At 43.6% G+C, this 19,870-nt stretch overlaps 1 protein-coding gene across 1 annotated transcript in view; it reads right to left on the bottom strand.

The window, feature by feature from the left end:
- The window catches only part of LOC126333191 (gustatory receptor for sugar taste 64e-like), a 141,973-nt gene extending 126,782 nt beyond the window's left edge, over nt 1-15,191 (bottom strand). Inside the window, exons 1-2 of the mRNA XM_049996720.1 lie at nt 15,130-15,191; nt 5,058-5,176 (exon numbers count right to left, since the gene is read on the bottom strand). Coding sequence (XP_049852677.1) covers nt 5,058-5,176; nt 15,130-15,191 — 181 coding nt within the window. The remainder of the gene's footprint in view (nt 1-5,057; nt 5,177-15,129) is intronic.
- Between the last annotated feature and the right edge of the window lie 4,679 nt (nt 15,192-19,870).

The following is a 19,870-nucleotide window of genomic DNA, read 5'->3' as shown; positions in this document are numbered from 1 at the left end:
CTAAAGTATTTGGACTGCTCTACAGGCATTTTAATTATTGACTTCGGACTAATCAGAAGATTTACCCATGTCTCGCTGGTCAAAGTAGGCTGGCAACCCGTATTTAGGGTGATGTCACAGACGCTATACAGGGTGAGTCACCTAACATTACCGCTGGATATATTTCGTAAACCACATCAAATACTGACGAAACGATTCCACAGACCGAACGTGAGGAGAGGGGCTAGTATAAAAGGTTAATACAAACCATAAAAAAATGCACGGAAGTATGTTTTTTAACACAAACCTACGTATTCTTACATGGAACCCCATTACTTTTGTTAGCACATCTGAACGTATAAACAAATACATAATCAGTGCCGTTTGTTGCATTGAAAAATGTTAATTACATCCGGAGATATTGTAACCTAAAGTTGACGCTTGAGTATCACTCCTCCGCTGTTCGATCTTGTGTATCGGAGAGCACCGAATTACGTAGGGATCCAAAGGGAACGGTGATGGACCTTAGGTACAGAAGAGACTGGAACAGCACATTACGTCCACATGCTAACACCTTTGTATTTGTCTTCTTCACTGACGCACGTGTACATTACCATGAGGGGTGAGGTACACGTACACACGTGGTTTCCGTTTTCAGTTACAGAGTGGAATAATGTGTGTCCCGACATGTCAAGCCAATAAATGTTCAATGTGGTGGCCATCATTTGCTACACACAATGCAATCTCTGGCATAATGAATGTCGTACACGCCGCAGTACATCTGGTGTAATGTCGCTGCAGGCTGCCACAATACGTTGTTTCATATCCTCTGGGATTGTAGGCACATCACGGTACACATTCTCCTTTAACGTACCCCACAAAAAGAAGTCCAGAGGTGTAAGACCAGGTGAACGGGCTGGCCGATTTATGCGTCCTCCACGTCCTATGAAACGCCCGTCGAACATCCTGTCAAGGGTCAGCCTAGTGTTAGTTGCGGAATGTGCAGGTGCACCATTATGCTTATACCACATACGTCGACGCGTTTCCAGTGGGACATTTTCGAGCAACGTTGGCAGATGATTCTGTAGAAACGCGATGTATGTTGCAGCTGTTTGGGCCCCTGCAATGAAGTGAGGACCAATGAGGTGGTCGTCAATGATTCCGCACCATACATTTACAGTCCACGGTCGCTCTCGCTCTACCTGTCTGAGCCAGCCAAGATTGTCCACGGACCAGTAATGCTTGTTCCGTAGATTCACTGCCCCGTGGTATGTGAAACCTGCTTCATCGGTAAACACGTAGAACTGCAACGCATTCTCTGTTAATGCCCATTGACAGAATTGCACTCGATGATTAAAGTCATCACCATGTAATTGCTGATGTAGCGACACATGAAACGGGTGAAAGCGGTGACGATGCAGTTTGCATATGACACTACTTTGACTCAGTCCACGGGCTCTCGCAATGTCCCGTGTACTCATGTGTGGGCTCATGGCAACAGCAGCTAACACACCAACTGCACCCGCTTCCCCTGTGACAGGGTTGTTACGGACCCGTTTGCGTGCTACAACCATACCTGTTGCATACAGTGGCGGTAGATGTTTTACAATGTGCGGCACGTTGGATGCTCTCTGTCCGGGTACCGTTCTGCATACACCCTGCAGGCTTCAGCTGCATTTCGTCGACACTCGCCATAGATGAGTATCATCTTCGAATACACCATGGTCACAGTTCCTGGAACACTACACTATCACAGACGTCTGGTAACACGGTGTACTAAGTTGGTCTGCGTGCGGAGACGAATGCAGAATAACAATAGCAGCAAGCGCTACATGCGGACACTGCGACAGCTAGACCAAACCACAACAGTGCACTAAAACCACACTCGTAAACACGGTCGTCATCATAAACATGTCCCTGCAGATGCTGCTCGCCGACCGTGGCCCGTGTTTGTTACAACACGCAACTGAACGTCGGAGGTTTCAAGCGTGAACTTTAGGTTACAATATCTCCGGATGTAATTAACATTTTACAAAGCAACAAACGGCACTGATTACGTATTTGTTTATACGTTCAGATGTGCTAACAAAACTAACGTGCTTCCATTAAAAAACGTAGGTTTGTGTTAAAAAAAACATAGTTCCGTGCATTTTTGTATGGTTTGTATTAAACAATTACACTAGCCCCTCCTCTCACGTTCGGTCTGTGGAATCGGTTCGTCAGTATTTGATGTGGTTTACGAAATATATCCAGCGGTAACGTTAGGTGACTCACCCTGTAGCGGAAGGAAGCAGTCCAGGTCTGCTAATGAATGTATATGAGAAAAGCTGCGGTACAGTACGTCGAGTAATTTGTCTCTCGCGCTCCACATCGCATAGTGAGTGAGTAGTATGTTGATAGCAGCGGCGGCTGATGCTCTGCGTGACGTCGCAGAAGCTCAGAGGCACGGATGAGGGGGATGTTTCGAAATACCAGCATAATCGAGCAAGAGACATTTTTTTTTAAAACATACACTGCCTGGCAAAGAAATGAAGCAAATGAAAGGAGAGGAGGAAATGAAATGAAAATTAATGGGTCGAAACGGTTCATGATTACAAAATCGAATTAAATTTACATAGAACTTGGCAGTATCAGCCTACTTACTATTTTGACGTTGGACCCCTCTGTGTCCTGGATACATGCTCTAATTCTATTGCGAAAGGCGTCATTAAGCAGTTATGTACTTCCTGAGGCAAGAAAGCCCACAACTATTGTAATTTCTCCTTGATACGCTGAATATTGTGACTAGGGTAAATTGTCGTGCGAGCCGGTGACACTCATATTCCATCGGGGGATCATGCTGGCAACAGGAGTATCTCAACATGGTGCTGGCACTTCATACAGACGCACCATGTGTGGACGATCATCCAGATGAAAAATGGCACCTCGATGCTGTCGTGTGACAGGCAACACGTTGTACTTTCACAGTCGCTCAGTCGCTAGCAGCGGTGACCTGAAGTCATACCCAATAGCTCCCCAACTCATACCACACAGTGCTGCGCCCCCACTTCCCCCCCCCCCCCATACGTCCCGTGCCGCCACCATACTCCCTGATGACGTAGTGCAGAACCGGGACTCATCGCTAAAAGCAAAAAACAGTGTCAGGCCATTCATCAGCGGTCGGTACTTACCAATCACTGCACCACTACAAACGGAGCTGTTTGTGTTGTGTTGTGTTAACGGTGGCCCACACGTGGGACGGTAATTCCCTAGTCCAGCGGCTTCTAGACTCCAATGGTGCGGAACTACACAGAATGTTACAGGGACGCCACTGCCTGTACTCTGATGACAGAGAAGGTGTGGAGCTGCTACGATATGCTTGGTGCGTAATTCACTCATCCTTCCTCGTATTGGGCAGACGTGGTAAACCGAAACCATGGTACCCTGCATATATCTGGATACTGCATGATTCCGCTTGCAGGTCTCATGGAGGCCCACAATGATGCCCCTTTGAAATTCTGTCAGGTCCTGATAATGCTGTCTCACACGAGAACGCAGCTTCTCTTTGTCCTTCACAGAGATCACTTAAAATCTAATGTTGTTCACGCCCCTTGTATACCCTACCACGTCTGTTAACAACACTAAAAACGAACAAAAAGATACAGGTGTTCGGTTTTTTCGCGCGCTGTTCGAGAGTGTCATAACAGAGAATTATTGTGAAGACGGTTCGATGAACACTCTGCCAGGCACCTAAGTGTGATCTACAGATTTTCCATGTAGATGTAGCTGTAGATCGCTGATGTACTCTGTTCTGGGTGCTTCGGGCAATCCTTAGTAACGTTAAGTCACTTCTTTCTTGCCTACATCTACATCTACATCCATACTCCGCAAGCCACCTGACGGTGTGTGGCGGAGGTTACCCTGAGTACCTCTATCGGTTCTCCCTTCTATTCCAGTCTCGTATTGTACGTGGAAAGAAGGATTGTCGGTATGCTTCTGTGTGGGCTCTAATCTCTCTGATTTTATCCTCATGGTCTCTTCGCGAGATATACGTAGGAGGGAGCAATATACTGCTTGACTCTTCGGTGAAGGTATGTTCTCGGAGCTTTAACAAAAGCCCGTACCGAGCTACTGAGCGTCTCTCCTGCAGAGTCTTCCACTGGAGTTTATCTATCATCTCCGTAACGCTTTCGCGATTACTAAATGATCCTGTAACGAAGCGCGCTGCTCTCCGTTGGATCTTCTCTATCTCTTCTATCAACCCTATCTGGTGCGGATCCCACACTGCTGAGCAGTATTCAAGCAGTGGGCGAACAAGCGTACTGTAACCTACTTCCTTTGTTTTCGGATTGCATTTCCTTAGGATTCTTCCAATGAATCTCAGTCTGGCATCTGCTTTACCGACGATCAACTTTATATTATCATTCCATTTTAAATCACTCCTAATGCGTACTCCCAGATAATTTATGGAATTAATTGCTTCCAGTTGCTGACCTGCTATTTTGTAGCTAAATGTCAATGTCGTATATCCGTCAGTAGCGTTAACAGTGTATTCGGATACAATTGAAATATTGTTAACAATTCTTTCATGTCAAATGACCTTCATTTCTGGTCGCTAAGATGAAATACATGTAGTACTGCTAGAGCACTAGTGAGAAATGACAGTGCATGGAGCCACAATGGGGCGTTTTCGATCTTTTAGCGTAAAACGTAACTTCAGTTGTTGTCGTAACAGGGAGTAATAATTCGAAATTCTGAATCCCTCGTTGTCCCTCCAGCCTAGTGCGAATGTAACGGTGGAGTGGAGGCGCAGTGTCTCAGGTGCGCGACCCGCCCTTGCGATCTGGCCTGGGTAGGATGAGTTAATGTCTTTTGTGTTGCCTTCCTCTGCGTCATTGCCACTAAACGGCAGTATAAGCTTTGACGCCGTGACTATCACCCGCTACCAGGACCTGTATGATTGAGCAAGAGCACATCTCCTCAGTGCGCAGCTGTCACTAATCCGACTGCTAGGTCCTCCTAACTTGTGCAGTTTTGAGCTGGCCAATTTGCATCACTGCTCGGCATGGGGTAACTTGTATGGACTCTGCGCTACTTACATGTGCGGCTGAAGGTGAGACCTTGCGAAGACATGTGCAGGCAGCTGAGAACAGCGAAGACCGTCGATCCCACCAGGCTAAACATGGCGTAGATCACTCGCAGACTTGTCCACTGGAATCTGCAACAGCGTAAGGGGTTTCAGGGCACACTCTGGCGCTTCCTTAAATTTCTTTCACATTTTGATGTAAGTAAACATATTTGTATTAAATGTGACGATATAATCACTTTTTTTATTGACTGCTGAATTGTAATGACATTTTTTTCTCCTAGCAGGTCATTACACAATAACCAGTATTGAAATTCGTTAACAAATGTTTCACTAGATCACTATTCAAGAAGAAAAACAGAGTTCATCAGGTCACGGATCCTGTTGAAAAATGCAAGTGCTTTCTTAAGTTTTTTCGTATGACAAAAATAGCGAACTTGAGTCAGGATACGTGCGTTTCGATAACGTAGTTTGCTACAACTATTGTTAAGTTTGTTAGCTGCAAAACAAGATAATCATGTGAAAGAAAAAACTGTAAAAGGAAACATTACTGGCTCCACCAGTATCGTTGACCTTCTGCGTGAAAGTAAGACAGAGCAAATATGACATGGAACTGATATGCTACTCTGGACATAATATGGATTAAATGTTAACAAAAATAATTGAGTGATAATTAAAAGAGGAGGATATAGAGCCGAAAATTATTGCAATTTCTACGAATTACGTAGACCTAGTGAAAGCTTTTTCTTATCTAAGATGTCGTAATGCATAATATGTTGTCGTAATGCATAATATGTACGAATCAAGAATGATATAAACGCAGACTGGCACAGAAACGGATTTTTTTTTATAAATAAACATAATTTTCAAAAATTAATATCATTATACGAGGGTTGGAACTTAAAAAGTGGCAACTATTTACTCACAACCGATACAAAAGAGTTACATGTTTGCACCTGTTACTGTCCTTCAAAGTTGTCACCAGCGTTGTGTAGAACCCGTTGCCAGCGATGTGGAAGGCGTAGTATACTGTTAGCAGAGCCTGTTCTGTTGATGGTGCGAATGGAGCGGTCTACTGCCTATTCAATCTCTGGAACAGTTATCAAGCGAATTCCACGAAGTGGTTCCTTCATCTTCGGAATCAAATGAAAGTCACAAGGACGTATGTCCGGGGAGTATGGTGGATGGTACAGTACTTCCCAGTCGCATCGACCGAACAGAGCAGCCACAGCTTGCGCTGTATGCGCCCGCGCATTGTCGTGCAAAATGATGGTTGGGTTGCGCAGAAAGTGTCTCCGCTTCTTTCGCAAAGCTGGTCGCAGGTGATGCTCCAAACACGAACAGTAATACTGTACACTGACAGTCTGCCGTGGAGGAGCGTAATGCGTTAAGATAACACCATCACAGTCGTTAGGATAACACCATCACCATAACTTTAGACCGCTCCATTCGCACCATCAAGAGAACAGTCTCTGCTAACGGTATACCAAACCTTCCACATCGTTGGTAACTGGTTCTACATAACGCTGGTGACTACTTTGAAGGACAGTAGCAGGTGCAAACATGTAACTCTTTTGTATCGGTTGTGAATAAATAGTTGCACACTACTTAAGTTCCAACCCTTGCAATTGGGCCATAGCTGATCCCAAGCCCGATTGAAAAAGGTGGAGGGGAAGGAATAACACTTCTTTCAAAAATCTTGGCTGACCTGGCCTGGCCCAGATGTGGAGAAGACCTCAGCAGCAGTGAAGACGTAGACGAAGACTATCGGTATTGCAGAACTGGTCGAGAAAGACAAAAAGAATTAAAAGTAGCCACATACAACATAAGAACTATGAGACTAGCCGAAGACGTTGAAAGACAGGGACAAGAACTGCCAGACATTAAATGGGATGCCACGTGTACCTGTGTCACCTCTCCAAGGAGAAACTCCCCCACGAGGTCACATCTTCTTAAAAAATAGTGAGGTTTCTACTGTGTATAGAGTTGGTATTCTAGTCATGATAAGATCAAAGAATTCGTTTACAAAATGGTCTGCGTTTCTTCTAGAGTGACATACATTGTCCTCGAATTGAGTAGCAAATTTTCCATACAAATCATTCAGGTGTATGTTCCAAGCAGCAGATCTGATGAAGGGATGTTGAATAACTATACAGAGGTGTCACTAAAACGAAAGATTCTGAGAAACGCAGCTGGGTATTATCATGAGAAATTTCACTGCTAAAAGAGGGCAAAAGAAAGATGGAAACCCGTGGAACTTTGGTATCTATGCGTTAGGCTGCAGAAATGGAAGAGGTGAACGAACGCGAGAATATCTTAGAGCTGAAAATCTCTCTTTTATGAATGCTTTCACTGAGAAACCCATCCAGCGTAAATGGACATCGATGAGCCCTGATGGTCAGACCAAGAATGAAGTAGACTTTGCGCACAAAACAAAAAATGGAATTGCAAAGATACGTCTGTACTCGATAAATTCGACATCGGAGGCAACCTCAGGCTAGTTTGAGCGACCTTCACATTGATCTCATAATGGAACGATAAAAAATGATACGTAAGTATACTTTTCCAAGAGAAAATGACTTAGGAAAATACAAAGCATCATTTCAGCGAACTTTATCTGAGATACGTGGTTCAACAGAAGATATCAAGTCCTTAGAAGTCAACGAATTTGCTGAGAAAATGACAACAGGCATCAAAATTGCAGCACTCCAGAAATCTAACAAGAACTCACAACTATCAGTTAATACCATTCAGATCATCAAAGAAAGGAAGGCAATGATCAGGGTTACAGCAGAGTATACAACTCTTAATAAGACTGTCCGGAAAGATATAAGAAAAGATATGAGGGAATTTAACAATAATCTGACATGTAGACGATTGAAAACAGCCGAAAATTGAAAATTTTAAATACAGTACGTCTACAGGGAGAATTAATATTACGAAACTCAAGTATAAGAAAAGAGTGATAGTCACAGATAGACATAATATTACTGAATTTTTTAGAGATTTCTACCATGAGTTGTATACTGCAACCACAGACAGACCGTCAGAGCAAGAACAAGCAACTCCGAATGATGCACAGGAAGAAACACTGCAAGTAATCACTGCTGCAGTTGAAAATTCGCTTAAACAACTGAAACAAAATCCCCTGGGGAGGATATGATAACAATTTAAATCTGAAACTAGGTCCAAGTAACCCGTTGGGAGCTGTGGGGATACTTATCAACAAATGCATCAACTCCGCAAGAATAACAGAAAAATGGAAAAAATGTTGAAGTCGTACTACTCCACAAAAAAGGGTGAAAAGGAAAACTTCTAGGACTATCGTCCGGTCAGTTTGTTACCACAACGTTACAAACTCCTGATTAAAATTGTAAGAAACCTCGTCACAAGAGAACTGGATGTATATCAACCTGTTGCGCAACGTTGGAATTCGGGAAGCTGTTTCGCCTATGGATCACATCGAGGCTCACCTTCTTCTCGAGAAAATAACTGAGTATAACAGCCGTATTCATCTGGCCTTTAAAGAATAATGAAAACCTTTCGACTCCGTGGAAGTTAGTAATATCATGAAGGTCCTTGAAAACGCTAGGATAAATTCAAAGTATATAAAGCTCCTGAAATACGTCTGTGAACAGGCGACTATGAAAGAATGGATGAAAACCTTATCACCAGTACGATTCCAGCAGGCAAAGGAGTTCGCCAAAATCACACCATTTCTCTGAAACTGTTCACACTTGCATTGGAGGTTGTATTCAAATTACTTGGCTAAAGTAACAGAAAAATAAAAGTCAGTGAGTCATGTCTGAATTATGTACGCTTTGCCGATGGTGTTATGCTCATAAGTGAAGATTTGAAATAACAAAAGAGTATGATCCAAGAACTAGAAGTTGTCTCTGTGAAGACTGACTTAGAAATAAACGGTAATAGAACAAAAATGCTAATCACAGTCAACGAACCACTTAAAGCAGAAGCTGTTGACGAATACATCTACCTCAGCCACAAAATTAAACTAGGGAGAAATAATCAAAATGTAAGAATTGCTCGCAGAATATGACTGAGTTGGGCAGCACTCCAGAAGTTAAGATTTATCCTGACTGACAAGGGTGTCCGAAATTACCCTAAGGCTAAGGTCTAAAATATGAGCCTACTACCAGTCACAACCTACAGCCTGGAAATTATGACTCTAAAGTAGTCGTAAGCTACAGCGCACACAACGAGCCTTGGAGCGCCAGATTCTAGGAGTCAGTCAGACATTAGAAGGAGAAGAAAGGTAACAGACATCTTGGAGAAAACTGCAAGACTGACGTGGCACTGGGTCGGAGATCAGGTAAACTGCAACAATTGTTCACTGCAGATTATTATGGGTCCACACGAGGGGCATTGGAAGATCCCAACAATGACGTGAAGCTGGAACACGGTGGTACCAGGTGGCTCAAAACGGAAAACAGTGGAAACCCAGCAGAGAACTGAGATAGGCTGAACAAGACGAGATAGGATATGAGGCGATCTCTGCAATAAGAATGCAATAATTTCTTATGGGTTTCTATTTACTCTTTAACGAAACAAAACACGTTTTCGTGCACTAGTGCCATATTGATAAATACCGCTGTACGTTTTGAACAGAAGACAGACACACTGCGATGTGCAGATTGTATTACTTTGCTCATGGAGGCGGAAGAATATTTAGAGAAACTCCTCAGTACGATGAAAAGAACTTTGTGGAACAATTATAGTTTAAGAATAAACAAAAGAGTCGAAAGTGACGGTAAGCACACGCAGTACTGAAGAAGAAAATGAGTCTCCAACGGCGACAGCGGGCGAGTTGGCGCAGCGGTCAGCACACTGCACTCGCATGCGAGTGGACGGCGGTTCGGACCCCTGTCCGGCGGGCCAAGTTTAACTTTTCCGTGATTTCCCTAAATCGTTTCAGGCAAATATGATTTCCTTGCCCACCTTTCGTAACCCGAGGTTGTGCTCCGTCTCTGATGATCTCATCGTGGACGGGACGTTAAACCTCAGTCTTTCTCCTTCCTTGCTTCTTTCCTTCAAATAATTAGAATTTGAAGTGATGTGCTAGAAGTGAAACAATAATTTATGTTTTTTTACGGAAGCTAAAGCACAAGGCATGGTAGAAGACGGAAAGAAATTTCGAGCAAAATGCAGACGCCATTATCGCATTTCATTTTAGAAAGAAGTTATCCAACAGCAAGAAAATCATTCTGGAAAGAAGGAAACGGATTATGAAAGCGTTTTACTAGATTTCTTATGGCGTGCGCAAACGCCCAGAACACTCGGCACCTTTAAACACTCTGTCACTTGGAGGACAACCAGATCTCAGCAGGCTATCCGACGATCTCGCCTTCACTCACGGTGGTTGGATCAAAAGCGTCACAAGGGTCTCTGGTTCGGAAAAGAACGAGTCGAAAGCTACAAGTGAAAGTCATTTCGGTACTTCTGACAGTGGAACATATGTACCGTTACTGTTAATGCTAAGAATGTAGTATACGTAACTTTTAGAGGTGGTAGTGTGGACCAAAACAAGAAAAAATTCTGCTAAACGTGCTCTAAAATGCATACCTTAAGAGCTATGAGCTCTGGTTCTATACAGGAGATGTGTTTCAGACTATCGAAGATCAGCAAGTGCTCGTACCTTCTCAGGGTATGCATTTTAGAGCCCATGTTTACTGGACCTTTTTTCTTGCTTTGGTCCATACTACCACCTCTGAAAGTTGCCTAACCTACATTATCACAAACAACGGTACCGGTATATGTGTTCCACTGTCACAGGTATCAGAACTGTTTTCGCTCATAACTTTCGACTCCTTCGTTTCTGGTACACAGACCGTTACCTCAAATTGATACATTTAGCCTTCACCTTCTTGAAAGTTCGTAACATCATCAATGGATCACGTTCTATATACATACACTATGTGATCAAAAGTATCCAGACACCTGCCTCAAAATGACTTACAAGTTCGTGCACCCTCCATCGGTAATGCTGGAATTCAATATGGTGTCCGCCCACCCTTAGCCTTGATGACAGCTTACACTCTCGCAGGCATACGTTCAGTCAGTTGCTGAAAGGTTTCTTGGGGAATGGCAGACCATTCAGGTATCGATGTCAATCGGTGAGGCCTGGCACGAAGTCGGCGTTCCAAAACATCCCAAAGGTGTTCCATAGGATTCAGGTCAGGGCTCTGTGCAGGCCAGTACATTACAGGGAATGTTGCATACATGGAAGAAGCCTGGAGATATTAGAAGGTATCAGATAGATTATGTAATGGTAAGACAGAGATTTAGCAACCAGGTTTTAAATTGTAACACATTTTCAGAGGCAGATGTGGACTCTGACCACAATCTATTGGTGCTGAACAGTAGATTAAAACTGAAGAAACTGCAAATAGGTGGGAATTTAGGGAGATGGGACCTCGATAAACTGACTAAAACATAGGTTTTACACAGTTTCAGGGAGAGCATAAGGGAACAATTGACAGGAACGGGAGAAAGGAATAGAGTAGAAGAAGAATGGGTAGATTTCAGGAATGAAGAAGTGAAGGCAGCAGAGGATCAAGTAGGTAAAAAGATGAGGGCTAATAGAAATCCTTGGGTAACAGAAGAGATATTGGATTTAATTTATGAAAGGAGAAAATATAAAAATGCAGTAAATGAAGCAGGCAAAAAGGAATACAAACGTTGAAACGTCCCCTTAGAAAAATTATACAAGACTGTGCTTAAACTGACACACAATATTTTGTAGCGCAACGCAATCTAACTTTCAATAATCCCTACAAAAGAATGACTAACCTTAACCTGTACCTTTCACAAATCACTTACCTCACCAAAAATATTCGTTACTCGAACTACTGCAATACAGCGAGCGCCACTACTGCCAGCTAAGTAAAAGATTCAAACTACTGAAGGCACTAACTACTGATAGGCATAGTTAGCAAATGAAAGACTTTGATAGAGAACAAACAATGTATTTACCTTACTAGTGCTCAAAAGTCATAATATATATAGCAGTTCACGACATTCAGTCTTACAAATTTCAAAACTCTGCCATTTATCTCCACACATCCACCACTTCTGGCGGCTCACCTCCAATTGCGCAACGCTACGCGCTGTTAACAGCCAACAGCCCAACACTACAATGGCAGACAACAATGTAAACTAGCCACAGACTGCACACAGCACAGCCAGTGATCCTCACACAGAGCGCCACTTGGCGTTACCATTAAAAAAACCTAAGCAGCCCACTTACAACGTCTCAATAATGATATCGACAGGAAGTGCAAAACGGCTAAGCAGGGATGGCTAGAGGAAACATGTAAGGATGTAGAGGCTTATCTCACTAGGGGTAAGATAGATACTGCCTACAGGAAAAGTAAAGCGACCTTTGGAGAAAAGGGAACCACTTGCACGAATATCAAGAGCTCAGATGGAAACCCAGTTATAAGCAAAGAAAGGAAAGCAGAATGGTGGAAGGAGTATATAGAGGGTCTATACAAGGGCAATGTTCTTGAGGTCAATATTATGGAAATGGATGAGGATGTAGATGAAGATGAAATGGGAGATATGATACTGCGTGAAGAGTTTGACAGAGCACTGAAAGACCTAAGTCGAAACAAGGTCCCGGGAGTAGACAACATTCCATTAGAACTACTGATAGCCTTGGAAGAGCCAACCCTCACAAAACTCTACCATCTGGTGAGCAAGATGTATGAGACTTCTAGAAGAATATAATAATTCCAATCCTAAAGAAAGCATGTGTTGGCAGATGTGTAAATTACCGAACTATCAGTTTAATAAGTCACAGCTGCAAAATAATAACACCAATTCTTTACAGACGAGTGGAAAAACTGGTAGCAGCCGACCTCGGGGAAGATCAGTTTGGATTTCGTAGAAATATTGGAACACGTGAAGCAATACTGACCCTACGACTTACCTTAGAATATAGATTAAGGAAAGGCAAACCTACGTTTCTAGCATTTTTAGACTTAGAGAAAGCTTTTGACAATGTTGGCTGAAATACTCTCTTTCAAATTCTGAAGGTGGTAGGGGTCAAATACAGGGAGCGAAAGGCTATTTACAAATTGTACAGAAGCCAGGTGGCAGTTATAAGAGTCGAGATGCATGAAAGGGAAGCATTGGTTGGGAAGGGAGTGAGTCAAGGTTGTAGCCTCTCCCCGATGTTATTCAATCTGTATATTGAGCAAGCAGTAAAGGAAACAAAAGAAAAATTCGGAGTAGGTATTAAAATCCATGGAGAAGAAATAAAAGCTTTGAGGTTCGCCGATGACATTGTAATTCTGTCAGAGAGAGCAAAGAACTTGGAAGAGCAGATGAACGGAATAGACAGTGTCTTGAAAGATGGATACAAGATGAACATCAACAAAAGCAAAACGTGGATAATGGAATGTAGTCGAATTAAGTCTTGTGATGCTGAGAGAATTAGATTAGGAAATGAGACACTTAAAGTAGTAAACGAGTTTTACTATTTGGGGAGCAAAATAACTGATGATGGTCGAAGTAGAGAGGATATAAAATGTAGACTGGCAATGGCAAGGAAAGCGTTTCAGAAGAAGAGAAATTTGTTAACATCGAGTATAGATTTAAGTGTCAGGAAGTCGTTTCTGAAAGTATTTGAATGGAGTGTAACCCTGTATGGAAGTGAGACATGGACGATAAATATTTTGGACAAGAAGAGAAGCTTTCGAAATGTGGTGCTACAGAAGAATGCTGAAGATTAACTGATGTGGAGGTAGTGAATGGGATTGGGGAGGAGTTTGTGGCATAACGTGACTAGAAGAAGGGATCGGCTGGTAGGACATGTTTTGAGGCATCAAGGGGTCACTAATTTGATAATGGAGGGCAGCGTGGAGGGTAAAAATCGTAGAGGGAGACCAAGAGATGAATACGCTAAGCAGATTCAGAGGGATGTAGGTTGTGTAGTTACTTGGAGATGAGGAAGTTTGCACAGGATAGAGTAGCATGGAGAGCTGCATCAAACCAGTCTCAAGACAGAAGACCACAACATTGCCGTGTAACCACTCCACCACAGGCCATGCATTATGAAAATGTGCTCGATCGTGTTGAAAGATACAATCGCCATCCCCGAATTACTCTTCAACAGTGGGAAGCAAGAAGGTGCTTAGAACATCAACGTAGGCCTGTGATAGTGCCACGCCAAACAACAAGGGATGCAAGCCCCCTCCATGAAAAACACGACCACACCACAACACCACCGAGTTGTATTATTGGCACTACACACGCTGGTAGATGACGTTCACCGGGGATTCCCTGTATCCACACCCTGCCATCGGATCGCCACAATGTGTACCATGATTCGTCACTCCACACAACATTTTTCCTCTGTTCTATCGTCCAATGTTTACGCTCCTTACACCAAGCGAGGCGTCGTTCGGCACTTACCAGAGTGATGTGTGGCTTATGAATAGCCGCTCGACCATGAAATCCAAGTTTTCTCACCTCCCGCCTAACTGTCATAGTAACTGCACTGGATCCTGATGCAGTCTGAAATTCCTGTGTGATGGTCCGGATAGGTGTCTGCTATTACACATCTGTCGGCAGTCTCTGTCAGTCAACAGACGAGATCCACCTGTACGCTTTATGTTTTACGTTTCCCTTCACATTTCCACTTCACTATGCCATCGGAAACAGTGGACCTAGGGATGTTTAGCAGTGTGGAAATCTCGCGTACAGACGTGTGATACAAGTGGCACCCTATCACCTGACCACGTTCGAAGTCCTTGAGTTCCACGGAGGGCCCAGGTTGCTCTCTCACGATATCTAACAATTACTGAGGTCGCTGATATTGAGTACCTGGCAGTAGGCGGCAGCACAATGCACCTAATATGAAAAACGTATGTTTTGGGGGATGTCCGGATACTTTTGATAACATAATGTACGTGATTGGAGGTGTTGCTTCTTACGCGCACGTCGTGATATTTACTACCATTCGTTCCCATCCTCTTCAAGAAAGAGAAATCAAATATATCTGTCAAGACGTATAATGTTCTCCGTAACGTTCTTGAACATGGGTATAGCGAGAGCACGAGTACCTGTACTTCAGCAGAGATTCCCTTACTGCTTTCCTTGTCGAGAGTGCTTGTACACGCCCCATACTTGCTAGTCCATTTGTTTCAACGAGGCAAACACAACATTACTACTTAGGCAAAAAGAACTGTACAAACAAACGTATTTCGCGAAAAAGGTTAGCCTTTGACTTACGTTGTACGAGTACCAACAACTTAAATACAAAACTCTATTGGTACCAACGTCGTCTCCATAAGAGGTCAACAAATGTTCACCTTAAGACACAAAGGAATTACAGACATTAGCTGCGAGTTGACATTACTTGCAAGTTGAAAACTTTTGCCAGACGGGGATTCGATCCCGTGTCTCCCTCTTACGAGACATGCTCTGAGCACTGAGCCATCCGGACACAGTGTTGAGTGCATCTGCACAGACTACCCCAGCACGTCTCCCGTCAGACCCAAATTCTCATCTTATCCATACACTACTAACATAGTGCCCGTTGCCCCTTACCCTCATTACTCGCGACATTTCGCCAGTTCCCGTAAGACTTCGAGCCAGTTGTGCATCTGCAATGAAGAGATATGTCCGAAAGAACAGACACGCGATGCGACCAATGATCTGTTCTGTGCAGCTGTAACGACCACTTTAGCCAGATGGCGTAGTGGTGAGAGCATCTGCCTAATAAACAGGAGACCTGGATTCGAATACCGGTCCGGCACAAATTTTCGAGTTTTCCCATTGATCTCAATCAACGCCCATTGGCATCCAGTGTCTGTAATTCCTTTTTGTCTTAATTCACAGTGACTGCTGGATCAAATTGGTGTCTGTTCTTTCGGACATGTGGCTTTTTAAGTGGCTGTGTGCTCTGAATAAGAACATTTTCGAAAGTAAAGAGGCGAAAATATGCGCTATAGTTACAACCATGTGAGGCAGTCTGGATGAGTAACATGTACCGCGCAATCATTCACGAAGCAAGCATGCCACTGTCAGTAGTTTCAGTGAACATAAAGTTGGAAAAACGAAACTCACTAGGGTGCTCAGCTGATGTGTTACCTCAGTGAGTGGGGGGATGGTGCCCGAACGCCGTGCACGGGCATGATGGCGAAGCACTGCGCCAAGGCCAGCACCCAGCTGACCGCCCGGTGGAACGAGTCAGCCTCGCTCGCGCCGGCAGACTTGATGGGCGTGGCCCACGTCTTGTGGCCTGGTGGCAGACAACACGCACTGCTCACCGCCTCTGAAACTGGTTTAGTACGCACTAAACAATACAGTGAAATACACCCCGTCAGTCCAGAATGTTTCGAAACTGGAGTAATACAAAATAGAGAACAGTTAAGATGGTGGTTTTAATGCTTCTGGTGTTCTACACAGGCTCCATTGGAGTAAAATGCACAGAACGTTCATTCAACCTTGTGAAACTGATGGAAATGTTCTTCTCTGGGATGTTGTTCAACTGGTGTGTTACACTGGCTTGAATACCGGTTGGTCGACAAAGTGTTCACCCTTCATCTGAACATCATGTCATGTGTTCGTATCCGTAACATAAAATCTAGTCACTCCTAATCTACACTACTGGCCATTAAAATTGCTACACCACGAAGATAACGTAGTAAAAACGCGAAATTTAACAGACAGGAAGAAGATGCTGTGATATGCAAATGATTAGCTTAACTTCTGAGGTTATCAGTCGCCTAGAACTTAGAACTAATTAAACCTAACTAACCTAAGGACATCACACACATCCATGCCCGAGGCAGGATACGAACCTGCGACCGTAGCGGTCGCTCGGTTCCAGACTGTAGCGCCTGGAACCGCACGGCCACTCCAGCTGGCGAAAATGTAATCACTTGTCAGTTCTAGTATAATGTATTTGTCCAATGAATACCCGTTTATCATCTGCATTTCGTCTTGGTGTAACATTTTTAATGCCCAGTAGTGTATTTTCCCAGAAAATAACTGTTTACGTTTTGCATTTCAATCAAATCGAGGCAGGTGCTCAACACGTCATTGTTTTCGTCCGAGATCTGCGGGACAAACTTTGTACACAATTTTCGCTTCCTCAAATCGTTCTAGACACTGTCTTGAACACCTTATTTAGAGATGTTGCTCCATTGCCATTTGTGACACATGATCTTAGATATACTATAGTCACAAGTCCACTGTTTAACAATACCCGCTCACAACTGAGTGGTCGAATGCACACCTGATTGTTTGCAATAGTTACTTCAAGTTGCCACGCCAGTAACTGTGCTGACGTCGCTTACAAAATTAGTCTCTGAACTTTTTGGACGGACAATGACGCGCATATTTTGTGTCGTTATGTCAATTTTTGAGACATTGTGAAAAGCCAGAATCACTCCCAGTCACCAGTATTTGTCTGCACTGTACTTGAATATCGCGTACAAGCAAGTCTCTAATTCAGTTTTCTCTTTTATCCATTTTTTTTGCTATGAAACCATGTAAAAAAGGCTGATAATAATCGACAATACACATCAGTCCGCAAACATACTTGAAAATATTTTCCGTGATGTTTCTTTAACATATGGTTTCGCCATCTACCCGTACATTAACGTATACTGACCTTGTTTAACAGTAATATCCACTTAGTTTTACAGCCATGATCAACAGCACACTTGTATGCTATTGCTCTTACCAGAGGCAAAGTGATGGAAGACTCTTCATCAGCACAATTTGTTCTGCAAAAAGGCGGCTGATTGAGGCATACAGTTCCTAATCCCTATACTACGCATCGGTATCCTGAGATTAAAATCAGACTTCTTCAATAAGTCTAACAGGGTAAATACTTGTGATAATGATGAAATAGTTCTCGGGCGAACGTCCAGATGTCAGTGTCCAATGGACACAATACTTCCGCGAACGATCGCATTCCCATGATCAGGCACAGGGCTTGTATCTTCTCCCATCCCCACCCTGATCTGTCGCTGTGTGTTCCGTCTTGTTAGGCTGCTGCAGTCTTGTGTTTTTGGTGTTCTTGGCAACGACGCTCATGGCAACACTGGGTCTGACCTAGGGTCTATCAGATTCCCTGGCAGTCGTGGAACACTGCGTATCGAAACTACACAGAATGTAATACGACCATAGTGACTTCCTGACACAGACGTCTAACTTTTGGGGCTGTGTCATTAAACAACAAATCGAGTTTCAAAGAAAGGAACCACCGATCGATCATGACAGTGGATAGTTCTATCTAACGCCTGGGAACCCGAATTGAGTCTGATTAAGAAGGGAGAGGAGATGTCCCACAATGAATTGACTCCGGGGTCGGTCGGAGCAATAGCAGAGACGTCGCCAGCACGGATCCCTGGGCGCGAACCTCGGACAGGGAGACGTGTAGGTGGGAGGAGGGGGCACGAGATGCTGGACGTCAGAGGGTTGGGGGGGGGGGGGGTGAAGTGCGGAGGAGAAAATGCAAAACCCTACGCCAGCTCCTATACTATCTGTTCATAAGCACACCTGATGATCTCAGCATGGTCTTTTAGCGAAACATTGTACTTGTTCCACACTGACCTCCAGCTGTTGAAGCATGAAGTATTTAGTCGTGAACTAAGTTGAGAGCAGTTGAAAAATCATATTTGTGACTCTGTTGGCAGCGATCCGTTCGTCGGACAGCGGTGTTAAGCTCTACTGTCCACGACCTCACGACCTATTACGTCTGTAATCCGCAAGCCACCATGTAATAGGTCCACGAATAAGGAATTTTTTGCTAGCGCACTCGAGCAGATGTAGTTTCGATGGATTGTTCGCGCGCTGCCTGCGATATGTAAGGCATAAGAGAATCTCAGACCAGAGAGCAGTGCCGGCAGCAGTAGTAGTTGTAGCTCCGGCAGTAGGAGGAAGTAGTAGCCAACAGTCGGGTGTGTGGAGCGATGGCGATGCCTGAGCGATGTAGAATAAGGTAAAAAGCAGCTGCCGGCACATGTAGTTTGTTACAAGAAAATTTGTACTACTGTTATATCAAGTCCCATGTAAATGTTTCAAAAAAATCTTTTAATGATATTCCTTTTTATAAAATTAACTTTTTGACAATCATTCGTCAGAATTTAATTAATTTCTGCAATCCATGGTCATCCCGATTATCGTAAAGAAAAATCAATCGTTTCCTTTTATACATGACAAATCTAGCGGCCAGCATTGCACTGGGCTGCGCCTAAAAATTTTCTTATAGGAGCAGACATATATGCGTTATCCGGCGACTTCATTGAGGTAAGAATTTTCAGTTTATTCAGAATGATCTTTCAGGGCCATGTCGCAGCACTGACGTCCAAATTTACCAGTTTAGATTCACTGTCAGTTAATTATTGAAAGGTTATATATGAGTCACCAATTTTATTGAGAGACTAGTCACGTTATTACTGCGAGGTTACGGAATAATAAACTATTGGGAGGTTACACTGAATGTGAATGATATAAATATATTTTAGCTGTTTGGAGGTTACAAGTGTCGCTCCCTACGACCTACCCCGCCAACTCCACACACTAGACTGCTCGCTACTACTTACTCCTTCTGACATTGCTCTTATTGCAGACTGCAGCCAACACTACTGTCTGGTCTGCGATTCTCTTACAGCTTACATATCGCAGGCAGCGCGCGAGCAATCCATCGAAATTACATCTGCTCGAGTGCGCTAGCAATAAATTCCTTATTCATGGACCTCTTACAACCGTATGGTGGTAGGTCGAGGGTACCTGAGGTATCCCAACCATCCGCCACTCCCTTCTTCCTGTTCTATTCGCGGACTGTGA

The sequence above is a fragment of the Schistocerca gregaria genome, chromosome 2, assembly GCF_023897955.1.
Source record: "Schistocerca gregaria isolate iqSchGreg1 chromosome 2, iqSchGreg1.2, whole genome shotgun sequence".
Classification (NCBI taxonomy): domain Eukaryota; kingdom Metazoa; phylum Arthropoda; class Insecta; order Orthoptera; family Acrididae; genus Schistocerca; species Schistocerca gregaria.
Note: the sequence above shows the minus strand (reverse complement) of the source record. Positions and strands in the feature narration are given on the sequence as shown.